This window comes from Xiphophorus maculatus, chromosome 7 (genome assembly GCF_002775205.1).
Source record: "Xiphophorus maculatus strain JP 163 A chromosome 7, X_maculatus-5.0-male, whole genome shotgun sequence".
Classification (NCBI taxonomy): Eukaryota; Metazoa; Chordata; class Actinopteri; order Cyprinodontiformes; family Poeciliidae; genus Xiphophorus; species Xiphophorus maculatus.
Window position 1 is genome coordinate 30,581,782 of NC_036449.1, and position 27,571 is coordinate 30,609,352.

Genomic DNA, 27,571 nt, shown 5'->3' on the forward strand with positions numbered 1-27,571 from the left:
TTTATGAACAAAGAAATGAGCCATAAGGTAGAACATCATCAGTTCACACTGTTTTTAATAAGGTCTGTTTTTATATGTATAATACTGATATCTGGCAGTTTGGACGTTTGTTTCCAACAGTCGTCCAGTTATGTTGCTGTTAGTTCAGGCAGGTTTAACATGCAGAAATCCTTCATGTTCAGACATCTACCACTGAATATACAGTCATTTTCCTACTGACCTACAAACTGTGATGAATAAAAACTCAGAATTAAAATATTGAACATCTTTGTTACCACCTGCAATGCATGCTGGGCCGGTGACGCAAAGTTTATAGTCAAAACACAGAAACGTCGAAACTGAGACAAACTGCTACTAAACACCAGATGGCTTGTGACCTACTGTTTATTACTTTAGCTAGAGCTAACACCATTAGCAAGAGCTAAAAACATTAGCAGATGCTAATTCTAAATCAAAACAAATTGAAATATGAGTGGATGGTTAAACTTTGTAAAAATCATTCTTGAGAAAATGTTTTGATCCTGATGCTAACCGTAAACAGATTGAGCCAGGAACCTCAGCAGCTAACGCTCTCCTTCTTGGTTAGCATTCCTAGCAGCAGCAGCACAAACTCCAGTTTTTTCAGACGACTTTCTGCTCTTCCTCCGCTTGGTCCTCCTCATCTTCATTCCCTTTACATTTCAATGCGCTCAGGTTCAAATTCAAAGAGTTTAATGTCACTAAAGTCACAAAAAAAACTTTTCTGGCTGGACGGAGCTAGCGCTGTAGCACTTAGCATACGTAATCTACCCAGCATGCATTGCAGTGTTAACAACATGGCAATGTTCCTGTAACAATATTTCATTTAAATTGATAAAAACAGTATCTGTCCTGTGGTTTTTACATGTGAAATAAACAATAAAATCTGTGGATCTTTAAGCTTCAAAATATTCTCAGAGAAAAAGAATAAAATGCAGACGTTGAGTCCTTCGTTGTTCATTTTACACCTCAGCAATCTACAATGAAATGGCAGAAAAAGATGAGGACCAAAGTGCTGCAATGTCCTAGTCAAAGTCTAAATTTAAGCTTCAGTCTGACTGGAATGATTCAGTCTCATCACTTTTCCTGTTTGTTCTTAAATAATAAGTAACACTGGAGTTTTCCTTCATCTCATTTTGGCCAGCAGGTGATTCTTTAGAGTCCAGATAAAAATGTAAAACGACGTTCCTGGAATCAGTAAACATTCGAAAGTTTTCTATGAGTTTAGAAGCAACTAAAACACTAAAACATGAACAGTGGAGTGAAGCTGTGAGGTCAGAGGCGCCGTGACCTTCATGTGAGCTCTGAGACGCTGACGTTAACGAAGACGGAGGACGGAGGGATGGCCGTCCCGTCTTTAGACAGCAGGTGGATGTGACGGTAGCCTGGATGGACAAAATGAATGTATGGCAGGCCGGTTTAACATAAAATCAGCTCCAACACATTTACATTCCAGATATCTGAAATCACATTCCGACTGTTATTAATGATGCCAAGTAAAGTTAAATTAAATTGCAGATATCTTGAAAGCAAATAATGACGCTGCAAAATTTACGGCAAACAGTTTTGACATAAAATCGGTTTCATCTGAGTATGTGTAATCACACTCCAGATATCGGAAAGTCCGAATGACATCGTTGATATTTTTTAATAAGTATTCTGTTTATCAAAACATCCCAGATTTATGTAGCATTTTGATATTAAAATTTAAAAAAGGGGAGAAAAAATACATTTTGAAAAGCTTAATTTTCAGCAGCTCCTCAAAGCCGTTTTAAGTGAATTGTTTAAGTTTTGGAAGAGAATAAAAGGGGAAATTATTATCATATTTCTGCATTTGCATTCTCTTTATGTCCCATAAAGCTGGTTTCTTTCTCTATTGTGGCATCATCTGACTATTTTGTGCAGAAAATCCAAAAGTCTACAGGCATCTATTTGGACAGCTTAGTGGCAGCACCTCCAGTTTACACAAAGGCTCTTCATTCAGATACATAAACATGAAATTTTGACAAATTATAGTTACATTTGAGATACATTGAACTGTAATTACAGATGTCGACTCTTCAGATGAGGAGAGATTACATTTATTTTGACTTCTTCCTCTTAGTCAGAATGTGAATGCAGATATATTAAGTTATTATGCAGGATGTTCAAACTGTTACAACATATTATTAGGGCAACACTTAGAAAAAATAATTGTAAAATTATGAGAATAAAGTTGAAATATTAGGAGAATAATGTCATAATATAACTTTATTCTGTTAATATTATGACTTTACAGGTTTATTCTTGTAATTTTATTTTACTTTTTCTTTGTATGGCGCGTAAATTATGGATGTGTCTGGTCAAAACGTCTCTAACGACGTTCCAGATGAAACTGATTTTATGTGATATCGGCTTGCCGTAGCCTCACCTGGCTGGATGCAGGTGAAGGGAAGCGTGAACTGTCCGATGAAGTCGTTCCTGGACGTTTTGTCGTGGTCCTCCACCACGAAGCGGACCAGCGCCAGCTCAGGCGAGTGGACGATGAAGTTCAGAGTCTCGTTCCAGACGGGGTTGAACCCTGGAGGTCAGAGGTCAGAGGTCAGCAGCCAGGTGAACACCCCGCCGCTTTGCAGTTTTGTACCGTTGTTGTTGATGTGGCCGGTCTCCTCCTTGGTTTGGTCCTGAGGGACGCCGTAGATCTCCACTCTGACCAGCGGGTCCACGATGGATCCCTCCTTCTGGTTGACCTTGGGCAGCTGCTGCGCGCTGATCACCTGCCGCGACACACACACACACACACATTCACCTGGAGACTCACCTGACCCCACCAAACACCCTCTGACCCGCTCTGGAGGGCAGCTGGACCTGGATGGACAGGCGGGCCGGCTTGTAGCCCGGCCGGTCCTCGGGTCGGTCCGGGCTGAAGCTGCTGTCGGCGTCTCTCATGAAGTCGGGCTTGAGGACGTAACCGCAGCAACCGTTCTGCCTGAAGCGTCCGTCGTTCAGGTCCATTTCCAGGCCGGCCGTCTGGAAGTTCAGAGCCACTTTGAGACAGAGAGGAAAATAAATTCATTAACTTTCATTTTTCCAGACATAAAAATGAATCAGAAAGAGACGAGATGATTTTGATCCATCTCCTCAATAAACACTCGCCGCTTTATCCCTGTCTGACTTTCTTTGAACATTTCAACGTTTTACATCCTGAACCAATCGTTTGTTAAGCAGTTCTGTTTGTAAAGCTGCAAGTCAAAAATCAACAGCAATAATTTGGATTATTCTTTCTACAATGTGGTTCATTTTTAGATAAATTCATTCATTTATAAATGTCACATTTAGATAAACATTAAACAGAGATAAATATTTAGCTCACTAAATATTTAGTGTGAAGCAAAATATTCAGCTTGTTAGCAGCAACAAATTAAACTTCCTAATTAATTATTTAGTTAGTAAGTTAAATATTTATTTAGAAGTTAAATATTTAACTTGCTAACTAAATATTTAGTTTGTAAACTTAATGTTTAGTTAGCATGCGAAATATTTATTTATCCAATTAAATATTTAGCTGCTCGGCTAACTTGCTAATTATGCTGAATTAACAAAACTCTTGCTGTGAGTTTTGGACTGCAGCGTTAGAAATGGCCGATCTGTGCAGAGCTCAGAAGGATGAAATCTGTGCAAAACAGTTTGTGAATCTGATTCTCAAACGGCACACAAACAAAGATTAGCTTTTAAAATCTTTACGCACATTTAAATGATGCATTATGCAAACCTTCAGCTGAAAGTCAAAGTCATGTTCATGTAAATTACACAGGAAATGTTCAGTATTTATCTGACATCAGCAGGCGGCGGTGTTTCTCATACCGATCTGGCAGCCCACGTTCCACATGTCCTGAGGGTTGTAGTTGGACGAGTCGGTCCTCAGGCCGCTGGGGTAAGTCCTGCACAGCTGCCGAGCGTTGCACCGAACGAACTCTGACCCTACAGAGGAACACACAGCAGCTCCTGTAGCCTGAACACTGAGCTCCTGCACAGACTGCGCTACGTTCTGTCTAAAAAGTCATAACTTCCACAATAAATCCTTTTTACCTGCGTCCTTAGCGAGTTTCTTTGCTTTGGATTCAGAGAAGGACGACATCTCATAGCACTTAGCCTGAGAGCGAGCGTGCTCAAAGCCGTGAAAGTGGACGCTCTTGCAGTAGACCACCAGGTCTGACAGCTCCCTGGACAGTTTGGACTTCTGCAAAACACACATCAAATATTTAAAAAACAAACTACTGGATTCATGGTTGCATTTTCTGCTTGAACGCCTGATTCTTCAGGGTTACAGAAACATCCGGTTAGACCAGCAGTGGCTTGGTAAATGATAGGAAAGTCAGATTTCGCTGGTTTGCTAAACAGTTTTAATAAATGTGGATAAATATGAACACTGGGACTGTTGACTCATCATCAACATCCTGTCAGAGCAAACAGACAACAAATCATGTCTAAACCTCAAGCAGCCTTCGCCTCAGAGACACAAAACGACTGTTTTCCTTCATCTGTGCTTCAGCAGTTTAAATCAGAGCGAGTTAGGATTTAGCTCCAGCTGTACTTTTTAAATCAATCTTTGGGTCACACTTTTATTCAGATTTCTGGAGGAAAACAATCTACAAAAATTAGAAACAAAAAACAACTTAGGTAACAGTAGTCTCATAATTAATTTGCCATTTAGCCGTTTCCATGAGCTTTTATGAAGGAACAATGTGGAGAAGGAGGGTTGAAGTCAACCAGCCCGTAGATTGCTGCATCTTCAGGGTTCACCAACTTAAATTTAATTATTAAGTTTTATTAACTAACTTAAGTTTTATTACGTTAGCCAATGTTGAAGACAAACATCATCCAGCAAACAGAGATAAATTTGGACTTAACCCATAACAGATTCAAAACAGCTAGCCAGCTAGCTAACAGGTGTATATTAGCAGCTAGTTAGCGATAGCTGCAACCGCCTCAAGTCACAGAACGAAGTGAAGATGTCTGTATACAACTCAACCTTCTGCAAGACAGAAAACATATAATATAAATAACTAAATAGTCCTGCTGTGATTTACGTATTTAAGGCAAACGTACATTTTTTTTTATGAATTTAAGACATTTTAAGGCCTTAATTTAACATATACATCTGTGGACATGCTGGTCTTTCAGCCACCACCGGGGGAGCCAGATCTGTCCTCACTAACAAATTTACAGCTTCAGGTGGAAAATATTGAGATTTTTATTTTTGCGTTCATAACGCTGCACTTCATCCGTTGGAACCAGAATCTGTTTTGGTTCAGAAAACCAGGAGAAATATTTTAATTATGGATACTTGATGACTTTCTGACTGAACTTCAGAGAACCAATAAGATTAGAAACTAACTCTACAGTAAATCATCTTTATCTTGACTTTTGCGTTCGATGCGTCTGACCCACTTTGTTTGTCGTTTCCGCCGGTGGATCCTCTGCGCTCGGACTCTCTGCGTCACCGTTCGCCGTCTCGTCTTCGTCGCTGACTTCATCAGTCAACGTTTCGTCCAGGTGAGTTTCCAACCCGCCAATTTTCTTGGCTTTCAGCAAAATCTTTCCTCTCAGCTCCTGTAGTGAAGAATCACAAAAATAAGTTTGTCTCTGCAGGAACCAGATTTTATTTCCCTGCATTGTCTCCTAACTGAAGGAAGCAAAGCATCGACTAAACCCTCAGTGGAGCCTCTCACGGCGTTCCTCACCATTACTTCATTTAGCATTGATTGCTGTGAGTGCTCTAATGGAGAGGAGTTCATAAGTTAGAGTTACTACTGCTTTTAGTATTAGTGCTAAATGGAGAACAACAGGGAGGCTGATTAATTTTTAAAACGAGATTTTTGGATCTAAAGGGTTTATTGTTCAGGTCAACGTCTGGAAAAAACTTTTTTTATTGACAGAATGACGATAAATACCTGAAGAGTCTGGAAAAAAACTAGATAAGAAGCAAACAGTGACCAGAAGCCGACTCCAGAAACTCTAGTCCCATCTGAACTAAACGATCCTGGAGCCACATGAACACAGTCACAAATCAGCCTTCTTCACTTTACATGAAACATTCATCAATATTCACAGTTGGTGACTGTTTGGTGTTTTTATATTTGAAGCACTTTCAGCTGCTTAAATGGGAAACTTGAACTTGCAGGTTAAACTGCGATGCATCGTCTCAGTCTGGCTGCTGACCTCAGCTTCTATTTGCTCCATTTCTTCCAACAAAGACCCGGAATATCGATCCGTCTGAACAGAACCGTCTCTGAATGAGGTCAGCACCAGGCGCTTGTAAATGTAAATGGGCGTTTGTCCCAAAGTGATCAGTGTTTCAGCTGTTTTGCAGTTTTCTGGTTCTGGTTCTGCAGGTCAGTGACTTGATGCTCCGCTGGTTTTCCTTAGACAGAAACTTTTTCAAAACCCTGCACCGCTGGACAACCTACAGAAACCTTTCAAGTCTGAGATCTTTAATCATTCAAGTGTTGAAAGAACAAACTCTGAACAAAACAGTTAAACATCGTGGGTTTATACAGCATAATAACTTTAAAGTGAAACCTGTGACCTGAGGCGAGGGAAGCATGTGGGGGATCTGTCCGTCCAGCGGGGCCGTCAGCAGCATCTCGCCCAAAATTTGGCGAAGGTGTGTTGCCATGACGGTCTGCTGCTCCACGCCGCAGTGATTCTCCAGGGACACGATGACGGGGAAGTCCGATACCTGAAGGGGAAAAACTCGTTAAGCACAAATATTGTAACCAGTGTTGAAGTAAATTATTAATGACTATTATTTCATAAAGGTTTTGAATACTTTTTATTATCAATTACTTTTATTATTTACTCTTATTGATTAGTTTTATTATTTGAGTTTATTGATTACCTTACTATTGATTGCTTTACTCATCTTATTACTCATTTTATTCCTCATTCATTTTATTGTATGTTTAAATGTGTTAAAGGTCACAGTTTCTGACACCTGTTGCAGTTGAAGGGTGATAAGTTGTCTGCTTTCCGGAGATTTGTTTTAACAGGGAACTTCCTGACCACAACTGAGCTCACTCAAAGGCCGACCGTTAATTGGGGCCCCTGAGCTGCACCAGTGCAAGACTTGTGAGTTGAACAAAAGGACAATAGATAGTTTTTTTCCCACTTAACTGTCTAAGAATAGACTTGTTGATTCTGCAGTAAAAAACGTACAACAAAAGGTCAATAAAAGTGTCATATGCAGAGCCGTTTGTGGTTAAGGTGTCAAAGCTTCGAGACTGCAGATGTTTCCAACGATGACCTGTTTGTCAAGAAACTGTCTGTACTTCTTGTTTTATTGTTTTTTTCTTTCTTTGTGTGGTTAATGATCTCTCCACTGGCTACGTGTTTGAGTCTGTATAAGAGGAGGCTCCTGAAGCGACGGACTCAGAGAGACTCCTTTGACACTCATGTGTGTTGATGACCACTGTGTGTTAAATGACCGTTCTCCAATTGCAATTGTTTTAATAAACTTGTACCTTTATTCTCATATCTGCCTCCCAGATTGATGTTGCTTTAACACCAGTTCTTGTTGTTTTTGGTCAATTTCAGCTCAGTTAAACGCCTCTGCTTTGCCTGCGGTGATGAAAACATTCAGCTCTTCTCACCGCGCTGCCTCCTCTGAGGACGGATTGAGTTGTTTTCACTTGGGTTCATTATAAGATAATTATGTCAAGGCTCTTCTGCAGCCACTCAAATATATTAGAGGTTATTGCAAATTCATTAGTGGCATTTCCCGTGACAACAAATAGGCACATCGTCAGGAGAACGGTTCCCATGGTGACGCTTCCTGAGTTTCAGGACCAGTCCCAGCAGGTTCAGCTGAAGTGACTGATGTGCAGTAAACGTTATGATGATGGGACTTGGCAAAACGCTCAGGTGTTGACTGCATTTCTATGACTTTGTATTTTTATGATGTGAAGCATTTTGAATGGCATTGTTGCTGAAATGTGTTATACAAATAACCTTGATTGATTGATAAAGTTTAAAATATAAAAACTATGTTAAATAATTGTAAAAACCATCATAAATCTAAGGGTGCATTCCCTGTTCAGTCCGCTTTAATCCAACTCCAGTCCGTTTGTCCAGAAACTCCGGTCCTCCAAACCTCCGTCTGGGTTCAGTTGAAGTGAACTCTGGTTCAGTTCGAATGCATTGTGAACGCCAAGTGGAGTGCAGACTGCTCCAAAATCAGGAAGCGGACTACAGCGCAGGGCATTCTGGGTAAATACAACCAAAACAAATGTGCTAGCTTAGCGCTAGCAGGAGAACTCATGGGAGAAATGACTGTGGTCTTTAGCCAAAGACTAAAGAGTTCAAATCTGGCGCTACTTCATTTGTGTTTCCACCTGGTGAAGAAGGAAGTTGCTCTCAGTGTCTTCAGAGGTTTCTGTGTCGTTTCCTTCAGTGATTCTTGGTGCAGCGCCCCCACAGGCCAGGAGGGGAACAGGTTGGTTTGACTCAGAGCAGAGAGGAAAAGAACCACAGCAGCTGGAAAAACTCAAAGTTTGGTGCTCACCTTGAAGGCGTACTCTTTGAGAGTTGAGATAATGTCTCTGAAGAGGATTTTTGATGTTAGCGTGTGGCCGTGGTAGACAACGGGTTCCCCGTCGCTGCCGTCCCAGCAGTCCACCTCCACACAGCGGCAGCCTCTCTTCAGCGCCCTGCAGTCAGAGACACATTATTACCAACTCAAGGTTGACTCAAGAGTCATAAAGACAGTCAGACATTTTCCTTTCTGCCTTTTTAGCATGAAAACGTGGTTTTGGTGCAGTTGGTGCAGTGCTCACTGGATGTATGCCTCCAGGCTGCTCTGGCCTCTCAGCTGGTCCTCCAGCAGGTAGGTGTTGTGTGAGGAGGAGATGAAGTAGTGGCTGAGCGGCTGGTTCATGTCCTGCTGAAGCTCCAGGAGCGCCGGGTTGAATACGGAGCCCTCCTGGGAACACAGGTACATCTGGAAACCCTCCAGCGACATGGAGCTTTCCTTCACGGCTGGACGGAGGCAGAGACACGAAACACATCACAGGTTTTTACTCTGCTGCTCAGTGACGACGTTTAAATCTCTAACCCGTCATATTTAGAAAATAAGAATAATTTATGATTGTTTCTATTTTCCTGTACATCTTTAAAAAGTCTTAAATTCATGTATTTAAAATAAAGGCCTTATTATTTCTTACATTGGCCTTAAATACATGAATCACAAGTCTTAAATTTTGTGGTGGCAGGAATAAGGGCGAGGATTTATCATGTTGCTTATCATTAATCATGATACATTTCTTGTCATAATAATATTTTTATTATTATTGTCACAATAAATTCCAAAATATTGTAATAAACCCTGAAGTTGTCTGTATTGTTGACATGGATGTATTTACTATTTTTCTCCAATATTTGTTCAGTAGAGGTGAAAACGTGATTAAATGTACATTTAATGTGCATTTTATTCACAGATTTATTTTAGTGAAATAAATCACAGTGTTTTGTGTGACTGGTGTCCTATAAATGTTTTACACATAGGAATGTTTTCCCAGGACATTATTTGTGTTTGTGGGTCTGTGATTGCTCTGCCATGCAGTCACAGTCGCCTAAAAAATAAGTATTAAATAATTCTTATTGCCACTTTTATTATCACAATAGAACCACAAAATATTGTAATAAAATTTTAAATCCATGTTGCCCACCACGCATAATTATTTAATCTCTTATAATCTATGTAGTTCATGTTTTTTTGCTGGACTTTTCTGTCAGGCAAAGTTCGACATCTTCATTGCAGTCAGAGACTTGAAGCAGTCGAGGCTAAAGCTAGCTGCTAATTTGCTCTTGCTACCTAGTAGTTAGGATTAAGTATAAGTTTATTTCCAGTTGGCTGGACGACGTAACTCGACGTGCATTTTGCATAAAAAGTTTGGCTGCAATTTTAATTGTACAAATCTGTTGTGATATAGGTCTTAAATTTAATTCATAATGGTCTTTAAAAGTCTTAAATTTGAGTTGGTGAAACCAGTAGAGACACTGCATGGAGTTACGTCCAACGAAACCTTTTCTGCTCTATAAATAGTCGTCTTACTGGTAAAACAACCCTGAACACGATCCTGTGAATGTGTGAATAACTCCTGATCTGAACGGGGGATTCTCATGCATCCAGCTACCCGTCTCAGAGGGTTCGTAGCGCTGGATCAGCTGCTGGGCATGCTGGGAGCTCTGGTCCCCTTCGCCCTGCTCCAGCCTCAGGAAGGTCTCCAGCTCCTCCAGCGTCAGCCGCTCTCCGTCTCCAGAGTAGTCCTGGAAAACCTTCCACACCTCGTCTCTCTGGGTCAGCATCTGGTAGAAGTGGACAAACTGCTCGATTTCCAGGGAGCCGCTTTCACACTTGTCGGCCATCTGGAAACAAAGGAACTGGTTTTTAGAAAATATCTTTACAACAACAGAAAACGTCTGTTGGGATCTTGGGTTGTTTTGGAGTCTCATAATTATTCGGTGATAGTTTCTAGGTTAGATCAGTCTTGTTCCTGGTTTTCTGCAGTTCAGTTCTTTCTTAATGAATCTATCTTATTTCTTGTGTCTAGTTTTTCTTTCTCTAGTTTAATTATGTTTCCTATGTTTAGTTTGTTTTACTGTTAGATTCATCTCCCTCATCTCTCGCTCCTCACACCTGCAATCAGTTAGTTAATCAGCCCAGGTCTTAAAACAAAGTCATTATTGGCTGATAGTCTCCAGTTTCTGCTGCGATCAGGTCAGATCCGTACCGTAAACAGATGCAGAGCGTTGTCTTCGTTCATCTCCACGTTCATCATCTTCAGCAGCTTCTTCACTTCTTTGAAGTTCATCTTCCCGTCTTTGTTCTTATCGGCTTTCTGGAACCAGTCTCGCACCCATCTGAGAAACGCTGAGGAAAACCTCAAGTCATAGAATCAACTCTCATATTTAAACTTTAATTTGGTATTTTTTACTCAGAGGTTTGGAGACAGTGAAAGGGAAGCTGCTGGAGGGAGTTAAGGCAGATGCGGGATACTGGTCCTGCCTCTCCTGCTCATCCATGGTCTGGGCTTTGTGGATCAGCTTCCGGACCCCCTGGATCCAGGCCTGGGCCTCCTCTGGGGAGTCGGCCACCAGGTCCAGGTTTCCTTGGCGACCGTGAAACACCAGGGTGAAGCAGAGCTCAGCAGGAAACTCCTCGGCGATGCTCAGCATGACCTCAGACTGATGGCCCTCACGCACCACCTCCACGTCCATCACTGAGACTGAGACAGTCGTTAGCACCGTTAGCTAGCCCAGGCTACCTCTGGTCCTTCACCTCTGCACAACACAGCTTCGTCTGAATGGCAACCGCCTTTACTTCTGCTGCATCAAACTGTCTGATTCCCAGTCGCTGATCTACAACCAGTTTACCTCCATTGTTTTTAAAAAGCGGTGCACATATCTCAGCTAAACTGTCATTTCTTCTGGTGCAGCTTGCGCCTGTAAAAACCTTCCAAGTGTGGGTAAGCATAAGGATTAGCATGCTAACCCCTCAGGTTGTATGTTTTTCAGATTTCCCAATAGTCAGGATAATGACCATTTTCCAAGATGGCCGCCGTTTTTGAGCCTTTTGAACCAATTATTGCCATAAAATGTTACCCATTTTCATAACTTTATGTCGCATCTTGGTGGCCATTTTGAAAAATGTCAAAAAAGGAGAAACAAGATCAAGACAATGTTTATGAGGATGAAAGTATTCAGAGTTCCAGGATCACATTAATTTTTATTACCAAAGGAGCTTCATGCATTACTTGCATTAAGCGTCTGGCCTGGTTCTGTTGGACATTTTCTTTTTGTTGCTACATTCCCTTCAGGCGCCAGTTAGTTAGAAATGCTGCCAAAGGCTATAATGTGAGTTTTCCTCTCCCTCCTGACGGATCATATGTGATCTGACGGTGTTTCTGCACTCACAGGTGGAGTGGCCCTTCCCCGCCCATCTGGATTTGTACCAGATCGTCAGGCCGTCCTCCAGGAGGCGGAAATGACGCTGCTTCTTCCAGGAGCGGGACTTGACCTTCCTCAGGGTCGAACCCGCCATCATCAGCCTGACATGCGGGTCGTCCTGGACGTCTGAGGGGAATTATTGACATAGTCAGGACCAAAACTACAAACCATCGATTTCAATAGTGGTGGGAACACTTCATCAGGAACTTCTCAAAAGATAGAACCAGTTAGCAACATTTTGAGAACTCCCAGTATGAACTGGAACCAGGAAGAAGCGCTGGAGGTGACTGTCGCTCTCTGAAGTCCCAACTTTGATCAGAGTTGGATCCAACCCACAATAATCGTGCTATAGCTAATTGTTAGCAAACAAGCTAACACCGTTTGCTATGCTAACGTTTCTCTGTGTTTTGTGCTTTAAACCACTGAAGGTTTTCTCTCCTCTATCTGAAAGGTGAAACGAGATAAAAGGTATCAGAACAAACAGATTTTATTTTTATCAGAGCTGCTGTGTTCGTGCTTTGATAAGATGCAAAGCAAGAACATTTTATAAAAGTTTAAATGTTTCTGCTTTTAGAAACATTTTTATTAATTTTTTCACTCCAAAATTGGAAATGTCAAATTCTAATACAAACTTGAACCCACAATTTAACCTTTAACCAATATATTTCCAAGGGATTTTCTTGTTTTGATGACATAAACAGGATGCTGATGAGTAAAAACCTGATGCAGTGAACCCTCATTTTTCGCGGTGTTACATTCTGAAAAGAACCCGCAGGTGAAATCCGCGAAGTAGGAACCTTTATTGTTTTTACAATTATTATACAATAAAATACTCCATAATACATTGAAACCAAAGAACAAAACCTTTTTACAGGCCCAAACATTTGTTTAACAAATAAAAGTACTGTATAAACGTTTTGTTTTTACAAATAACTACTGTACTGTAAAATAATAATTTTATTCATCAATATGAACTGAACGCTTCAAATTGCGGAGATCAGCGCCGCCCCACCGCGACCCGAGTCATTGGATTAGAACGGGAGAAAATAAAAAATGATTATGAAAAACAAAACAAAGTACAGTAGGACAAATAGTGACTATCATGTATTTCACTGCTCTTCTGACTGAGCCGCTGCATCCTGACTCCGCTCTGTAGCGGTTTTTCTTCTAAAGCCCGCGGTGCAGGTGGGTTTTATCGACAGAAGAACATAGTTATCGGTTGTTGTTGTCGCTCTTTGTTCTTCTGGGCAAAAAGATTCTTATAAACCGACATGCCACCATCGATAATGTTAAATCTGGAAAGCTGTTTTACATACGTGTACATATTAAACCACAACGTTGTTGACACACAGGTAGAGAAGAAGCGGAGAGACTGTTTAGCCAATCAGAATGCAGAACACAATGCAGGTGCAAATCCGTGAAGCAGCGAGACGTGACAGGTGAACCGCGATGTAGCGACGGTTCACTGTATTTACTGAGGTTCTGGTTGTTATGACAACCATTAGGTCAAAGTTCATGATTTTGACTCGGTGTTCATTAAACTGAAAGTCTTCAGTTTGAGGAGGTAAAATACTCACATGAACCTTCAGGCTCCATCTTTATCTCTGGAACATGAGTGGGAATATTTTCCTGTAAAAGAAACATGTTGGTGAATTTCTCTGGTCTGAAAATCCAAACTAAAAAGAATCACATTCAGTCAGATTGTCTGAAGGGTTTTCAAACTTTCTTAGGATTTTCTCTGGACCTCACAGCTCAGCTCAGATTTGTGTTTGTCCACCAGGCTGGTGCCATTTCTGAACTGGTCTGTTGGTTGAAATAAACCATCGTTCCCAGCACGGCGTGAAGAAAGCAGCAGCTCCTCTTTGTTCGCTGGACAAACGGCATTTAACAGCATGGGAGACTTTCTGAATCTTTGCTTATCTGGAAGCAGAGAGCAGCTCAGTGCTGACGAGGAGGAATCAGAACCGACCCGGACCGGACCGGACCGGACCGCACCGGAACGACTTCCCTCTGATTTATTGCCTGTATTGCAGTTTTCTCTCTAAACAAATCCAGACGTTTTGATTGAAAAGGAAAAAGTCTTCTGTTATAGTTTTTTCTCTAATCAAATAAATTAAATCCTTTTTGTTCAATGATTTAATTTCTTAAGAGAAAATAAAGCCACCAAACCTGATCCAGTAGGAACCAGTACCTCAACCTTCACTTGAAAACTTGCTGAAAACTGGCAGTGAGTGTTTTCTGTCACTGCAGAAGATGTCTGACCCACTCTGCTGGGCAGAATTGCTTAAGTTCGGTTTTCCCAGCGTAAACTGCCTGGTTTAAGGCCAAACTTTGACTGGGACACTCCAAATCCTTCAGAGATAAAATGCTGGTCAAATCCTCTCCTTCAGTTGTAATTATGGCTCCAACAGTTACAGAGACGTCCAGGTCCCAGATCACCACACTGCCACCACCGTGCTTCACTGTAGCTGCTGCTAGTGTTTCTCCAGATGTGTCTTTGCTTTGGGTTAAAGCTTTGGGTTAAAGCTTTGGGTTAAAGCTTTGGGTTAAGGCTTTGGGTTAAAGCTTTGGGTTAAGGCTTTGGGTTAAGGCTTTGGGTTAAAGCTTTGGGTTAAAGCTTTGGGTTAAGGCTTTGGGTTGGCCTCTACAGCGTCAATAAAGTGGTAGAAAGACTAAATGAAGCTGTTTAAAGAAAAGGATCCGAGGTTTAATCCAAAATGGTTTGGTTTCAGAAGTACAACAGTCTCATTAAAATAAGACGCATGCTTGATCCCTGAATGGATTTATTGCAAGTCGAGGAAAAAGAAAAACATAAAACATGGTTTAAAGCAAAAATAATGTTCACTGATGAATTTATTGAAAATGTGAAAAGGTGGGTTAAATCAAAACAGTAAAGATGAAGATAGTTGGATTAAAGCCATTTATATACTTTTGGTGATATAAAAGTACAAGCTGTTATGTACTGCAACATGCATCTGGCTGAAAGACAACAGAGATCGTATTCACTTTGCTTTCTTCCTGGCCGCAGTCACGCCTTTACAAGCTGCGACGATCCGATGACTGGAACGTCCAGCTGCAGCCTGGGCTGCCAGGGCGGTCACCATGCTAAACGCAGAGCTGCAGCTGGATGAGTCGGACAGACAGTTCATCAGTTCTGAATCAACTATCAGGATAAACGTTTCCATACGTTTGTGGCAAATCGGATCTGCACCATTAGAGAGATTTCAAGCCCTTCCAGTGGAGGCATGTTGGTTCCAACAGCAACCCGGCTGATTCTGCACTGAGGGGAATGAAAGTGACCAGCTTTCCTTCAAACCGCAGCTGGATTGTAAGTTTTCTTTGGAAGTCTGAGGAATTCTGGCCAGAAAATCCTGTTGATGAAAAGATGGACTCCAGTGATCCAAAGGAGGTTCTGGTGAACTCCACTGCTGCTGTTTCAATCAAGGCCACTGATTGTCACGGAATGGAGGAAACTTAAGATTTCCTGGTTTCTCAGGCTGAAAATGTCATGCGGTGCAGTGTGGATGAGTGGTGAGGCAGACGCGATGGAACCAGGTTAGATGAATAATGATGATTTAATGACGAAAAAGCCAACACAAAGTCCAAAACCAGGCAGCACTGCAGAGCAGAGACCAGGGCTCAACACAGGTAGCACTAGCTACACGAATGGACATGAAGACAGAGACAGCACGCACAAACGACTAGGACCCGACCAGGACGCAGACACACAGGTGGCATTAAATACACAGAGGGTAATCACAGAAACGAGACACACCTGGGAATGATCCAGGGGAGAACAGGACAGCACGGAGACTCAGGGACACAGAAAACTCAAAATAAACACAGATAAAAACACAGATCCTGACAGAAAACACATTTACTGCAGTTCAGTCGACAGGCAAATCGTCTGCAGGACCCTGATCTGAATGATGGGCTAGTGGAAGCACAGAAACCCTAAAGCCCAAAGAGTTTCTGGAAGCTGAGTTTTTATTTTATTCATTTCCTTTATTTAACCAGGTAAACCCCGTTGAGATCTGGATCTCATTTTCAAGAGGGACCTGAGCAGAAAGTCTGCAATACAGCAACCTGGTTACAAAATCAAACTAATTAATACATATGCACAAGTGTAAGACAATAGAAAACAATTTAAAAGCAGTGACACTGGTTAATAGGATCTCGTTGCCTGTTTTTAAGAACAACTCTAAATAAATCCAATGAAATCAGTTCTGATATCTTGACTTCAGACTGGAGCTGATTCAGGCTATAGGAGCCAAAACACCGACTGTTTGTTTTCAGTTTGAACACGTGGAACATGCAAAAGAAAAATGTTATTAGAGCGTAAAGAATGGGAAATAACAGATCTATGTAAGAGAGCTAAAGTATGCTGGAGCCGAGCCGAGTAGAGATTTATAGATCAGGATCATCAGGTGATTGTTTCTCCGTTCGCTTAAAGGAGCCAATCAGCTTCTGCATACAACTCAGACGTCTGCTACCGTTTACAAACCTTAAAGCTCAATGATACACAGTATTCAATGCTTGAAGGCTTTTGGTCAAAGCATTCATATATAAAACGTCTCCATAATCCAGGAGTGGCAGGAAAGTTGCTGCTACCAATTTACTTCCAGCTTTAAGAGAAACAAGATCCATTTCAGTAATAAAACCCAATCTTCATTTTCAATGTTTGTAACAAATTTGCTATGTGATTTTTAAAAGAAAGCTGTTTATCTAGAGTTAGCCATCAGATGCTATTATCAGCAGCAAGAGTTTGAAAACACCATTTCCTCCTTGCTATTTCCTCTGCTTACTGTACAACAGGAACAGTAAGCAGACAAAGTTCCAGCTACAAACTGGATCCAGTTTTGGATAACGGTCTGCTGAGAGTTGGAGGAAGGTAAAGCAAGGGAGCAAAGTCAACGAGGAAAAACATCTTATTCTCTCCAGGCTCATCTGCAAAACACTGAGAGGCAGCAAACCTGCTGGAGGCAGAACCCAGCATCAGCGCAGTACGTCGCTGGTGCTGCCAGCAGGCGTTTGGTGGAATCATTGCATCAAATCTGTTCATTGGTCACTGATGACCTGCAGAACGATCAAGACTTTAATCCCTCTGACCAGGTTACAGTCGACCCGGTGAACCGCCAGCCTGGCCTCTGCATTCTGCCTGCTGACAAACCGACCCGGAAAGCAAACGCTTTCCCAGGTTGCCGTGTAATAACTATCTCTTCCTTTCATTGTCTGTAAGCTCCAGATTCCTTCAGCAAACTGTTTGAGTTTGGAGCTGGTCACAGTGATGCATACTTTCCACAGAGCATCGCCACGTTTGCGTGTATCATCAGCGCCCGGCCGCTGCTGCAGCGCGGCAGCATCACTCTGCTCTTCCCAGCAGCCCGACCTTCAGCTGCTGCCGTTGCTTTATTTTGGGGGCAGTGAGTCACTTCATGAGGGAGTTCACTGATCACACACAAACACACGCGCGTGACTCGGAGGCGCCATGAGGACCAGCAGCATCTGACGGCTCTCAAGTTTTCTGGGAGTTTATGCAGCTCAGGAATGCTGAAGCCCCAGTCAGAGCTGGAGCTGTAATCCTGGATTTCCTTAATGCATCTATGACAGGAATGTGAAACTCCAGCAGGATTTTCAGAGTAAATTAGAAGCAGAAGCAGAAAGAAAGTTTTCATGCATGTGCAGCTCAGAGAGGCCAGAATGACTCAGGGAAACGGCAGCCTGATGCTTACCTGAAGGATGTGCTCCTCGGATTCAGAGCGACTCCAGGAGAGTCTGAGGCTTTAAGAACTGGGAGTACTGGAGGGGAAGTGAGTCCCAGTCTGACTCCTCCCTTCCCTTTCCTCCAGTCATGCTGCTGCTGCTGGATGTGAGAAACCTGATTCCCCAGCGGCTCCGCAGCGCTCCCTCCTCCAGCACCGCCTCGTCCCGCTGCCTTCCTGCCCGGCCACTCCCTCCTCTCGCATCAGCGCCGCGCTGCAGGACTTCAGCTTCCTGATTATAGGAAACTGAGCCGCCATTAAACCATGCATGAGAACAATAAGCTCCATTAAAGCAGTTCCTCTGATTGTAGAGAGAGAGATCTTCCTGATAAAACTGCATTTAAATCTAACCAAACCAAACAGTGAGTCCTGATCTCAGGCTGCAAATCTGTATTTTCCTCCCAGTAAACCATCTTCTCCAGATCACACAGGTTCATTCAACACACCAGAAATTTTCTTGAAAAACTCAAAAAGTCACAAATCTTTTACTTTTTATGATTTTCTAGAAAATTTGAGATTAGTCTCTAAATTTCTGACTTTCTTTTGTGAGAAATCTGACAATCTGCTTTTCCCCTCATCTGTAATGTTCTTAATATGTTGCTGTACCGAGGAGATGATGTCATCAATAAATGGTGACACTTTGTTGTTGTCATTCTGTAAATAATGACTTTTTTTTTATAAAGGATTTGTTGGCTCTAGTGGCCTTTATTGGAAAGTAGTTTGACAGGAAACAGGGTAATCAGAGAGGGGGAAGACATGCGGCAAAAGTCGCCAGGCCGGGAATCGAACCTACGACCACCGCTACAAGGACTAAGGCCTCAACGTGGGTCATGCTTTGCCCCTGCGCCACCACAGCACCCCAATAATGACATTTTTAATTCAAAGTTGCATTAAAATATCATTATTTTCTGAATGACATTTCACCACAGTAATAATTGACTCTCCTTCATGTCTTCATGAAGTGTTAAAGTGGAGCCGTGTTGATGAAGCCCAGGGTAAAGAACCCGTCTCCCTCAGCAGATCGCAGATGGAAACTCGGCCTGATCGCTCTGCTCCATTTGAGCCGCTGCAGCTTTTAAACGCCGGATCGTCTCCCACCGGGATTCGACTCAGGTGTTTTTCCTCCGTGATGCTTCCTGTCCATCCATCCTGGTCTGCGGCGTTAATGGAGTCCATGATGTGTTGATGCTGCAGGAAATGAGCCTGTTAAGGCGGTGAGGCTCCAGAGCTTCCCAACCACAACCTGGACTTTCCACCGTGTCTCTCATTACCTTCCCCAAAACGTAAGACAAAACTAAATATAAATCTGATAACACATTTAGATTTTACCTGATTTTTGTTTTGAACTTTCAAGCCACTGCATTAAATTTCCATAAACCAAAAACACTAAAAGTAACAGAAATAAATGTTGCGGTCTAGTTTTCTTGCTGTTTACGGAAAGATTAAAAACTGGAACACTGCAGCACCATTAGTGAGAATTTTGCTGTGATGCTAATTAGCAACATCAGGCACTTAAGGAATGAAATGCTGTTCAATTTCAGTATTTATTTAGACTTTAGAGACAAAATGTTTTTGAATAACTCTTTATCATTATGCTGTTTTATTGTCTCAGGAGCTCCTAGCTCTTTTTTGCAACATGAAATCAGTTTAACAAAATAAATTTCAACATGTATTTTTCAGCAAATACTGTTTTTATTGTTAGTCTTTTAAATAGTTAAATATATTTTTTAAATGATTTCACTGTATAACTTACTAGCCTTCTTTATCACTTTGACTATAAAACATTTTATTGGGGTAAACATTAACAATATATTTATATTTTTCTTTCATTAAGATGCATAATCGACATACATTCACATAATTTATTATTCTACAGTTATACCTTTCCTTATTGCTTGTTAATAATAATCATTTCCATTCCTTAGTTGACTGGAGTCGCTAAAGAGCTTCACACCTAAAATTAGAATAATTTGGTTACATTTCTATTTTAATACATGTAGGAGACATTAGTAAGTCTCAGTTTATTTTTATTGCACAACATCAAGGTTAAGATTTACTGAGTTTATTGGCGAAATTGAATGTGGTGGAGACATGAACCACGTGCAGTTCACACTCCGACCACTAGATGGTACCAAAGGATTTCTCATGGTATCTTTAGTATGAGAGGAATGTGTCAACATTTTCCCCCCTTAGCATCTCATTAGCTTCATTAACATATTAAGTCATAATTTCCTGAATATGTTGAAAAATTGTTTATTTAGAAACATCAGAGGCAGGAAATCATCTCTGTACAAAAGAGTCGACCAGTCCAACCACTGCATGACAGGAACTGCTGCCTACGACACAGAACACAGTTCACCCATCAGACGTAGCAAGAGCGTGTTGCTGGGGGCGACAGGTTGCTAAGGGAAGTATCAGCAGCAACTCATGAGACCATCAGAGGGAAGTGATGTCATCATGAACTTCTGGTTATTGTTGATCATCACATTCTCTCATTTTTTGCAACGCTTCACCTGATGTAGTTCCTGTTTGTTCATTTATCTGTGAAATGTCTCACCTAAACAGTTCAGAAAAAATATTATGTCTCAGGAAAAGACGTATTCTTTCCAGGTTTGAAAATCTACCGTTTCTGAAATTCAAGAGTTCGTAATCGAAAAACCCCCAGACCCCCAAAGCCCTCTGTCTGTCCGTGGTCGGTTCGCCGCTCTGAGGACAGTTCTAGCACCAGGGCTGGTGGCAGTCGGGGCGTCACTGCGGGGCGAGCGGGATGCCGCGGGCGTCCGTCACCTGGCCCTCCTGCAGGTTCTTGACGAGCTGAGCGAGCCAGCGCTTGGTGGTGGTGTCGTCCTTCAGCACCTGGGCGAAGGTGCTGTCCTTCAGCTGGTCCGGCAGACACTGACGCAGCGCCTCTCTGGCTCTGAGGAACCGACACGAAACCAGGATGAAGAAAAAGGACTTTTGATGATGAAGAGATAAAAATCAGGCAGATTCTCAAACTAAGAGCAAGACGATGTCACTCTCAGATGTCATACGATGCTGCAAAACTAAAACAACAAAAAACTTTGGCTTGTTTACATCTATTGATTAATAAGTAATATTGATGCCAAATTTATTTATTGGAAGAAACCAGATGACACAGAAACCTCGGCACATGCGCGGAGCAAAGCCTGTGTCGGTGCGTCGATCTCTTTAAGGAAAACCACGAGACCGATGCAGTTCCTGTCGTTTAGATGTCAGCGCGCCAAAACTGTGTCGACACGTTTGGGTTTTGTTGGATGGAGAAACTTTATGTTCTTTGGGTCTCGGCTCGTATTTGACTCACCGGCATGGATCAACCAAGGAAGAGGAAGTTTTCTTCCATGTGGGATCATTTTGGTCTTATAACGGAAAATAATTATTCTGTTCTCACTTCCACTTTTGATTATTTTTGTTTCGGATTATTCCATTTCCTTCCCATAGGATATTTGAGTTAGTTTCCATGGATTAACTTTTATACATCGTAGATTTGCTCCACAATGCTGAGGCATCACCGTCCCGGCATGAGGAGGAGGAACCGGTTAAAACTCCCCACTTTATTTGATTGGCCTGCCTGGATTTTGACTTTCTAAATCCAGACAAAGCAACAGTCTCAGCACAAAGTCGACAGTTTGGGACGAAGCCGCACATCCAGTCAGGCCTCATCTGCCCATCACTAGAAGAAACATCCTCCAGTAGATAAAAAGTGTGTTTTGACACCAATAAATACTTTAAAAGTGTCTTTTTCCACGACTTGTACGTATTAATATCAAACATTGCTAATCTAAAGCTAAACTGGACCGGATGAAAACTTCAGCTGCAGCTTTCTGGATGTTTCAGTGAAACGAACAGGAGAAACTAAAATCACTGCTGATCTCCGGTTCTGTCTTATCGGAGCGGCTGGTTCAGTTGCAGCCGTTCTTCCAGAGGAAGCATTCCTGACGCTCTGATGGAGAAACCGACTATAAAACAGGAGGAGTCTGTCTGCAGAGAGGCGGTGAAACACGAACCGATCCAAAACAATCAGAACCAGGTGAGACCGACGGAAACACGACGTTGAAACAGGCCGTTTGAGTCTGAAGCCATTTTCCACCTTCCTTCAGTTTGCAGTTTCTACAAGTTCACATCGGTTTGATTTCGGCTTTCAGTCCATTTTCCTCTCGTAAAGTGCTGATCCGTTTGTTTGGACTCTGAGGCCGAAACATTTCAAACATCAACTCATATTTTCAGTTTCCTGGGGGAAACCTGAAGGTGTCGGATCGGTTTCATCTGGAACGGCTCAGAACTTCATCCAACTTCAAATGAACATTTTCAGAATGAACTGATAAAAAATCTGGGAAATATCAATATCCGATATTAATACTGCTGCAATAATCAATGTTTGAAGATATTATATAACTTTCCCCACCACTAAATTAAAAAATGACAAACATCAGTCGGTATGAATGCAGACATATCATGTCCTAAAAAATGTTTTGCAGTTTCTTCAAATTTCTTTGTTTGTTTTGTTTTTGAAGCTTTTTATTGCATCCTGCTCCTGACTGATACTAATCATGTTCTGCAAACAGGTGATGGGAAATTTATCTGCATTAATGTCAGCATTGGCAGATAGAGACAATTTTTCTAGATGTAAAACTGGCTGATGTAAAGAACCCATGTTTATTCTCATTTTGTTGCTGTTGGTTGTGACAGCGATGGCAATGCAGCACAAAATGTCGGTAAATATCATTTATTGGCCATTACAGCAGTATTAATACTACATTTTCTGATTGGTGCGTCTCTACTGAAAACTAAGGCTTCAGCTAAAAGGCTGCAAATAAATAAATTCCTGGATTAATTCATTACAGACCCTAAAATTAACGTGATTAAAATTCTGAATCAAATCCCACCACTAGACAGTTATTAAAAATAATAATAAATTGTGTTACTTTGTCTTTTAGTGATCGGTTGGAAAACAGGAATCAGTGCAGCTGCAGTAAAGATTTACAAAGGATGACATCCGACTGTGATGAGGTGAAAATGATCCAATAAGGGATTACAATATTTTAGCTGTTACCTTTTGTCTCTGATTCTTTTGTCACATTAAAGGTGCAAAAGTTTGAAGTTATTCATCTTATTTTTAATGTTGGATATTTTAACAGAAGATTGGACACTGTTTTACGTTATGTATGAAAACTGTGGATTTTGTGCAGAAGGAGGTTCAGGAAGTAAAAGCAGAACCAAACAAAGATATCTGAGTGAATGAAAACAATAATCGCTGCTTAATAGTGACTGAAGAGCCCAGCAGGGGGCGCTGAGCCAGCCGTCGATCTCAACCCCTGACCTATTCCACTGAGATGCGTCCAGAGGAAATGTCCAGGAACAGAACCATACTGGTCAGAATCTTTAGAACAAACTGGGTTCCCTGCTGGAAACTGGTTTTTAAGGTGGCATTACTAAATATTATGCGTTACAAACTAAACCAGGGTTCCTCCATGTTCCTCCTTTCCAACAATTAGAGACTCCGACTGTTAGCAAAGCTCATCATTTAGCTATGAATACAAAAGACTTAATAAAGTTCCTGCTGCTGGATGGATGAAGAAACAAACAACTTTACACGAAAATGATGTGAAAATACAAAAACGTATCAATAATTTGTTTCCTTTTTCCAAACAGGAAAATCTCTGGATTAAATTCAATGTTTCCAGGCCTTAAAGACGCAGCTAGAAGCTTTCCTCTGCTGAGATTCATCAAATAAATCCTGAAATCTGATTCTCTAAACACCGAGCGGGTCTGATTTAGTCGTTTTCATTTCCAAACAGCAACAAAAACGTCAAGATGAGAAAATAAACGGCTGTTACCGGCTGCATCCTGGAGTCAGAACGGCGCCCTCTAGTGGTGACAACTCACCCCACACTATAAACACAACCTGAAATGATCAGAAATGCTGAGTTTTCCTCCCGTCTACCTGAGGTTATCCGAGAGGCGCAGGTAGCAGCGGACGACGTGCTTCAGCAGCCGGGCCGACGGCTCCTTGGAGAGCTGCAGCACCATCTTCCCCTGAGGAGACAGAGAGCATGATGGGAACGCTGCAGCGGTGCGAACACCCGGGCCAAATCCCGGCAGAGAAACCCACCAGAATCATGGCCACATGGGAGAAACGCTCGTAGGTCTGGCAGATGTAAGCCAGGCCGGTGTCGTCCAGCAGGATCTTCTGCAGGATGAAGGTCGCGACCTGACAGGAAAACGGGAATTATGGGATAAAGTCAGGAAAACTCAACTGAACTACTCAACTAAAAGAACATTTGGGTCTTTTTAAAAGTCAGTTTAGATTCTGAAATGGAGAACGTCTGATTCTGCTGCTGCAGTTTTTACATAATAATAAAAACACTAAAAACTGAAATCAGATGAGTTTTAGATCTTTCTGAAAGATTTTCCTCCACATCGAGGAACATGAAGCACGATTTGGAACAAAATATACAAAAATAATTGTGAAATGTTTCATCATTTCAAAGCAAAGTAACCAGGCAGAAAAATAGCCAGAAGTTACTTTAGAGAAATAAAAACGTTCTAAACATCGATCCAGCCTCAACAACACAAACTTCTTGTTTACATCCAAAACTGCCAGGTATCTTTCTTAGTATAAAATATAATGAAAACAATTAAAAAAGTAGGATTGTGATGCTGGGAATCTTCAGTCTTTGTTGCAGTAAATAAATCAAAATAAGAAATAGGCCATAATCGACCATTCTTCCATTAGCTTGGACATTAGAGAGCTTCAGGCAGTTCAACAGCTGACAGTCCGGTCGACTCGGTTCTACTGGAACCAAAACTGGGCCGGAGGAAACGCAGCTAGTAGTTAGGTTTAATAAACTGGCCGACTCAAATGTTTCCAAATTCATTTCTGAGGGTTTGGGAACTGCAAAGTTTTAAAAACTTCACCGTTTTGGAGAGTTCGCTCCCTGACTCCATGATGCGCAGACACAGCGGGATGATTTCAGTCGTTAGGAGGAAGTTAATCACTTCCTGTTCGTCTGTTTTCACCAAAGCTCCTATAAAGACAAACATTTCATGATCTGCTCGTAAACACTGAGGTAAACCAGCAGAGCTCCTGAAGAGACGCACCGATGACCCCCAGGCTGGTGAGGCGCAGGTACTCGAAGGGCCGCGTTTTGCTGACGGTGTGCAGGAACGGATACAGGAAGAGGGGAATGTGAGCCGCCAGGAACGCCGACCTGATGGTGGGAAAAGTTTTGACTTTTGAATTTCAGAAATATTTGAGCTTAATCTAAAAATTTGATTCTTTTCCAGCTCAGCTTTTTTAAACTTTTCAGAATGTCTGGTTTCTGTAGAACATTTCTGAGGTTGAGGAGCAGAAACTGAACCCGGCGCTGGTTTGGGTTTTACCGCGTCTCAGGGTGCGAGGCGACGCACTGCAGCAGCGCCAGCGCGTTGCACACCCTGTTGGACTGGTGAGCGGTGAGGGTGGGAGGGTTGATGGACGGGTAGATGTTCACTATTTCCTGCAACCAGACAGAGAAATCAGCCAGAGTCTGGACCGGAACCGGGCCGGAGCGGGCCGAGGCTCTGACCTGCAGCAGCGCAGCGATGGTGCCGAAGGAGTGCCAGAGCATGGGGGCCAGGTCCGGCACCGACTCCCGCTTCTTGCTCAGCTCCAGCAGGGCGTTCTCCCTGGTCTCTGGGCTGGACAGCTCATTGATCCACTGGTAGATCTTCTCCCGGTCCACCTGGGCCAGCGCCGTGACGTTGGTGACGGCCTGGAACCAAACAGAGACATTTACCGGATCGTCCTCACCTCACAGCCTCGTGTTCCAATCCTCCACCAGAAGAGAATTTTGCTTGAATTTGGCAGCAAATTTAGCAAAAGTCTTGAAAAGAGCAGTATTATTTTCTGCTTCCAGGTCCATACTGCCGCTCACAGCACAATCAAGTAACTATGTAAATTCAGTTGCCATAAAAACGCTGTAGATATCAAATATGACTTAAAAGAAATTGGGTCTCTGTCTCTTTAAAAACTTCTGCTGTTTCTGAAGTTCCGCCTCCAAGACGTCATCCCAATATGGCTCCTCTATTAACCCTTTAACATTTTTAACAGTGTTGTTCTGAGCAGCAGCTCCTATGACGAGCTCAGCAGTTTGCTAATTGCTGCTGGCTAGTCTGAAGGAGCTGAATGGGGGAGGGGCTTCGCCTGGAAGGCGGAGCTAGGTCCAAACACGGTTTTTGCACAGCTGAATGGTTACCATGGAGATTAAATGATTTCTCAAACATGCATTAAAGAATTAAGGCAACACTTCAGGTATGTTTTTGAAGAGGGAATAACACGATAAAATGATGTAAAACTTAAAAAGGTTGATTTTACATAATACTGCCCTTTACTAGAAGTAAGCAAAAGCTAAAATATTAACACAAAATTGTTGAAAACAAATGAAAACTCCTGAATAAATTAAAAGTTTTAGTCTTTTCCAGTTATTTCGTTTAAAAAAAGAACTCAACGCCTTTGTCCACTGATGATCACTATATTTCATTTTAGGAATGATGGTTTCATTCATGCACTGAGACGAATGTTGTCACTGTAGTGTTCAGTCTCCATCAGGCCCACAGCACATAAATCCAGATTTGAATAAAAGTTCTTACTATTTCTGCAGCTTTTGTTGTTGACAGATCCACTTAGTTTGTGCGGCTGAAGCTGCCATTCACTCCATGAGGGCAACTTATTAAACTCAATCAGCCAAACTTCATTCCAGACACAGCCAAGGTTTAAATCTCTGCTTATTTAATCACATTTACAGTTGGTTAATTGATAAACTGGCTTGTTGCTTTTTAATGAATCTGTCACTGAACGGACCACCAGTGGCACGCTGACCACAGCTTGAGAACCATGGCTAAGAGTCCTCCACATTTACAGAAACCTTTCTCTTTATTGCTTTATTTTGGTCTATTAGAAGCAGTTTTAACCAAGTGTCCATTTCTTCTTCTTCTTCTCTTCCTCAGTAAAAACCACTCCTAATTGGACATGACAAAGATCGTCTTTGGTACAAGATGCTGTAATACCAACTAAAATAGATTCTTTGCGGGGTTTTTTCTGAAACTGGTTCAAAAACAGTTAAGTGAAAATGAGTAAACCCTTCAAAAACTACACATTAACTTTTACATGATTAGAACAACGTGTTATTGCCAATTATTGCCTATTTAAATTAAACCCGACCCGAATTACCTGAAGCATTAATCGTTATTTTAAAATGAAAAATAAAACGTGGAGCTATGATTCCATCAGATAGAGTAAATCAGTCATAACACAAGCATAGAGTCGTTTCCTATGTGTAAAATGGGTCCAACCAGAGTTTATAATGATGCTAATCCACCAGAATGAGAGTTTGTTGGAGCAAAACAGCGAGTTAAAACCCGCTCGTGTTAAACACTCACCGCTCCCGTCGTCAGCATTCTCCGGACCTCTCCCTGTTTTCCACTTATTACTCTGAAACTCTGCGTATCAGCTAAACAATAAAACTCTAAACTTTTCACTTGTATCTATTTCAAATACGATATGCACTTTTAAACTGTCTGCTCCTCGTTCAGTAAACACAATCTTTCTGTTTTTGTTCAGCAATGGAAGCTAACGAGATGCGGACGTGACAAATATCGCGAGAGGGCAGAAAAGCCCCGTTCTCGTGTTGTGGATGTGTTGATCGTGACCGATCCAGCTCAAAATGCCGGTTCATTGACAAATTTATGTGCAACTCCGCTTCACTGTTGCGAACCGTTTCGCTCTTATTTTGAAGACATCATTTGAC

General features: G+C 41.9%; 2 protein-coding genes across 2 annotated transcripts; both read right to left on the reverse strand.

Annotated features, from left to right (window-relative positions):
• Positions 1-38: 38 nt before the first annotated feature.
• plcd4 (phospholipase C delta 4) lies at positions 39-17,868 on the reverse strand. Its single transcript, XM_023336766.1, has 16 exons — positions 17,736-17,868; positions 13,581-13,632; positions 11,971-12,129; positions 11,054-11,282; positions 10,788-10,917; positions 10,191-10,422; positions 8,832-9,033; positions 8,561-8,705; positions 6,587-6,739; positions 5,449-5,610; positions 4,087-4,237; positions 3,862-3,978; positions 2,866-3,044; positions 2,642-2,774; positions 2,429-2,578; positions 39-1,403 (listed from the first exon to the last, which is right to left on the reverse strand). The coding sequence occupies exons 2-16, from the start codon at positions 13,597-13,599 to the stop codon at positions 1,312-1,314; spliced, it is 2,253 nt and encodes a 750-aa protein (XP_023192534.1). The 5' UTR covers positions 13,600-13,632; positions 17,736-17,868; the 3' UTR covers positions 39-1,311.
• Positions 17,869-19,993: 2,125 nt separating this feature from the next.
• Positions 19,994-27,427, reverse strand: cnot9 (CCR4-NOT transcription complex subunit 9). Its single transcript, XM_005798142.3, has 8 exons — positions 27,204-27,427; positions 25,352-25,537; positions 25,167-25,282; positions 24,885-24,994; positions 24,702-24,811; positions 23,896-23,994; positions 23,728-23,819; positions 19,994-20,682 (listed from the first exon to the last, which is right to left on the reverse strand). Exons 1-8 carry the CDS (start codon positions 27,219-27,221, stop codon positions 20,514-20,516), a joined length of 900 nt encoding a protein of 299 aa, XP_005798199.1. The 5' UTR covers positions 27,222-27,427; the 3' UTR covers positions 19,994-20,513.
• Between the last annotated feature and the right edge of the window lie 144 nt (positions 27,428-27,571).

Excerpts from the sequence above, each read along its gene's own strand:
- cnot9 (XM_005798142.3), bottom strand. Across the intron at positions 24,812-24,884 it reads CACCAGCCTGGGGGTCATCG|GAGCTTTGGTGAAAACAGAC; the intron begins GTGCGTCTCTTC and ends TTGTCTTTATAG. Across the intron at positions 20,683-23,727 it reads CGCCTCTCGGATAACCTCAG|AGCCAGAGAGGCGCTGCGTC; the intron begins GTAGACGGGAGG and ends TCGGTTCCTCAG.
- plcd4 (XM_023336766.1), bottom strand. Across the intron at positions 8,706-8,831 it reads AGCCTGGAGGCATACATCCA|GGCGCTGAAGAGAGGCTGCC; the intron begins GTGAGCACTGCA and ends CTCTGACTGCAG. Across the intron at positions 1,404-2,428 it reads CTTCACCTGCATCCAGCCAG|GCTACCGTCACATCCACCTG; the intron begins GTGAGGCTACGG and ends TTGTCCATCCAG.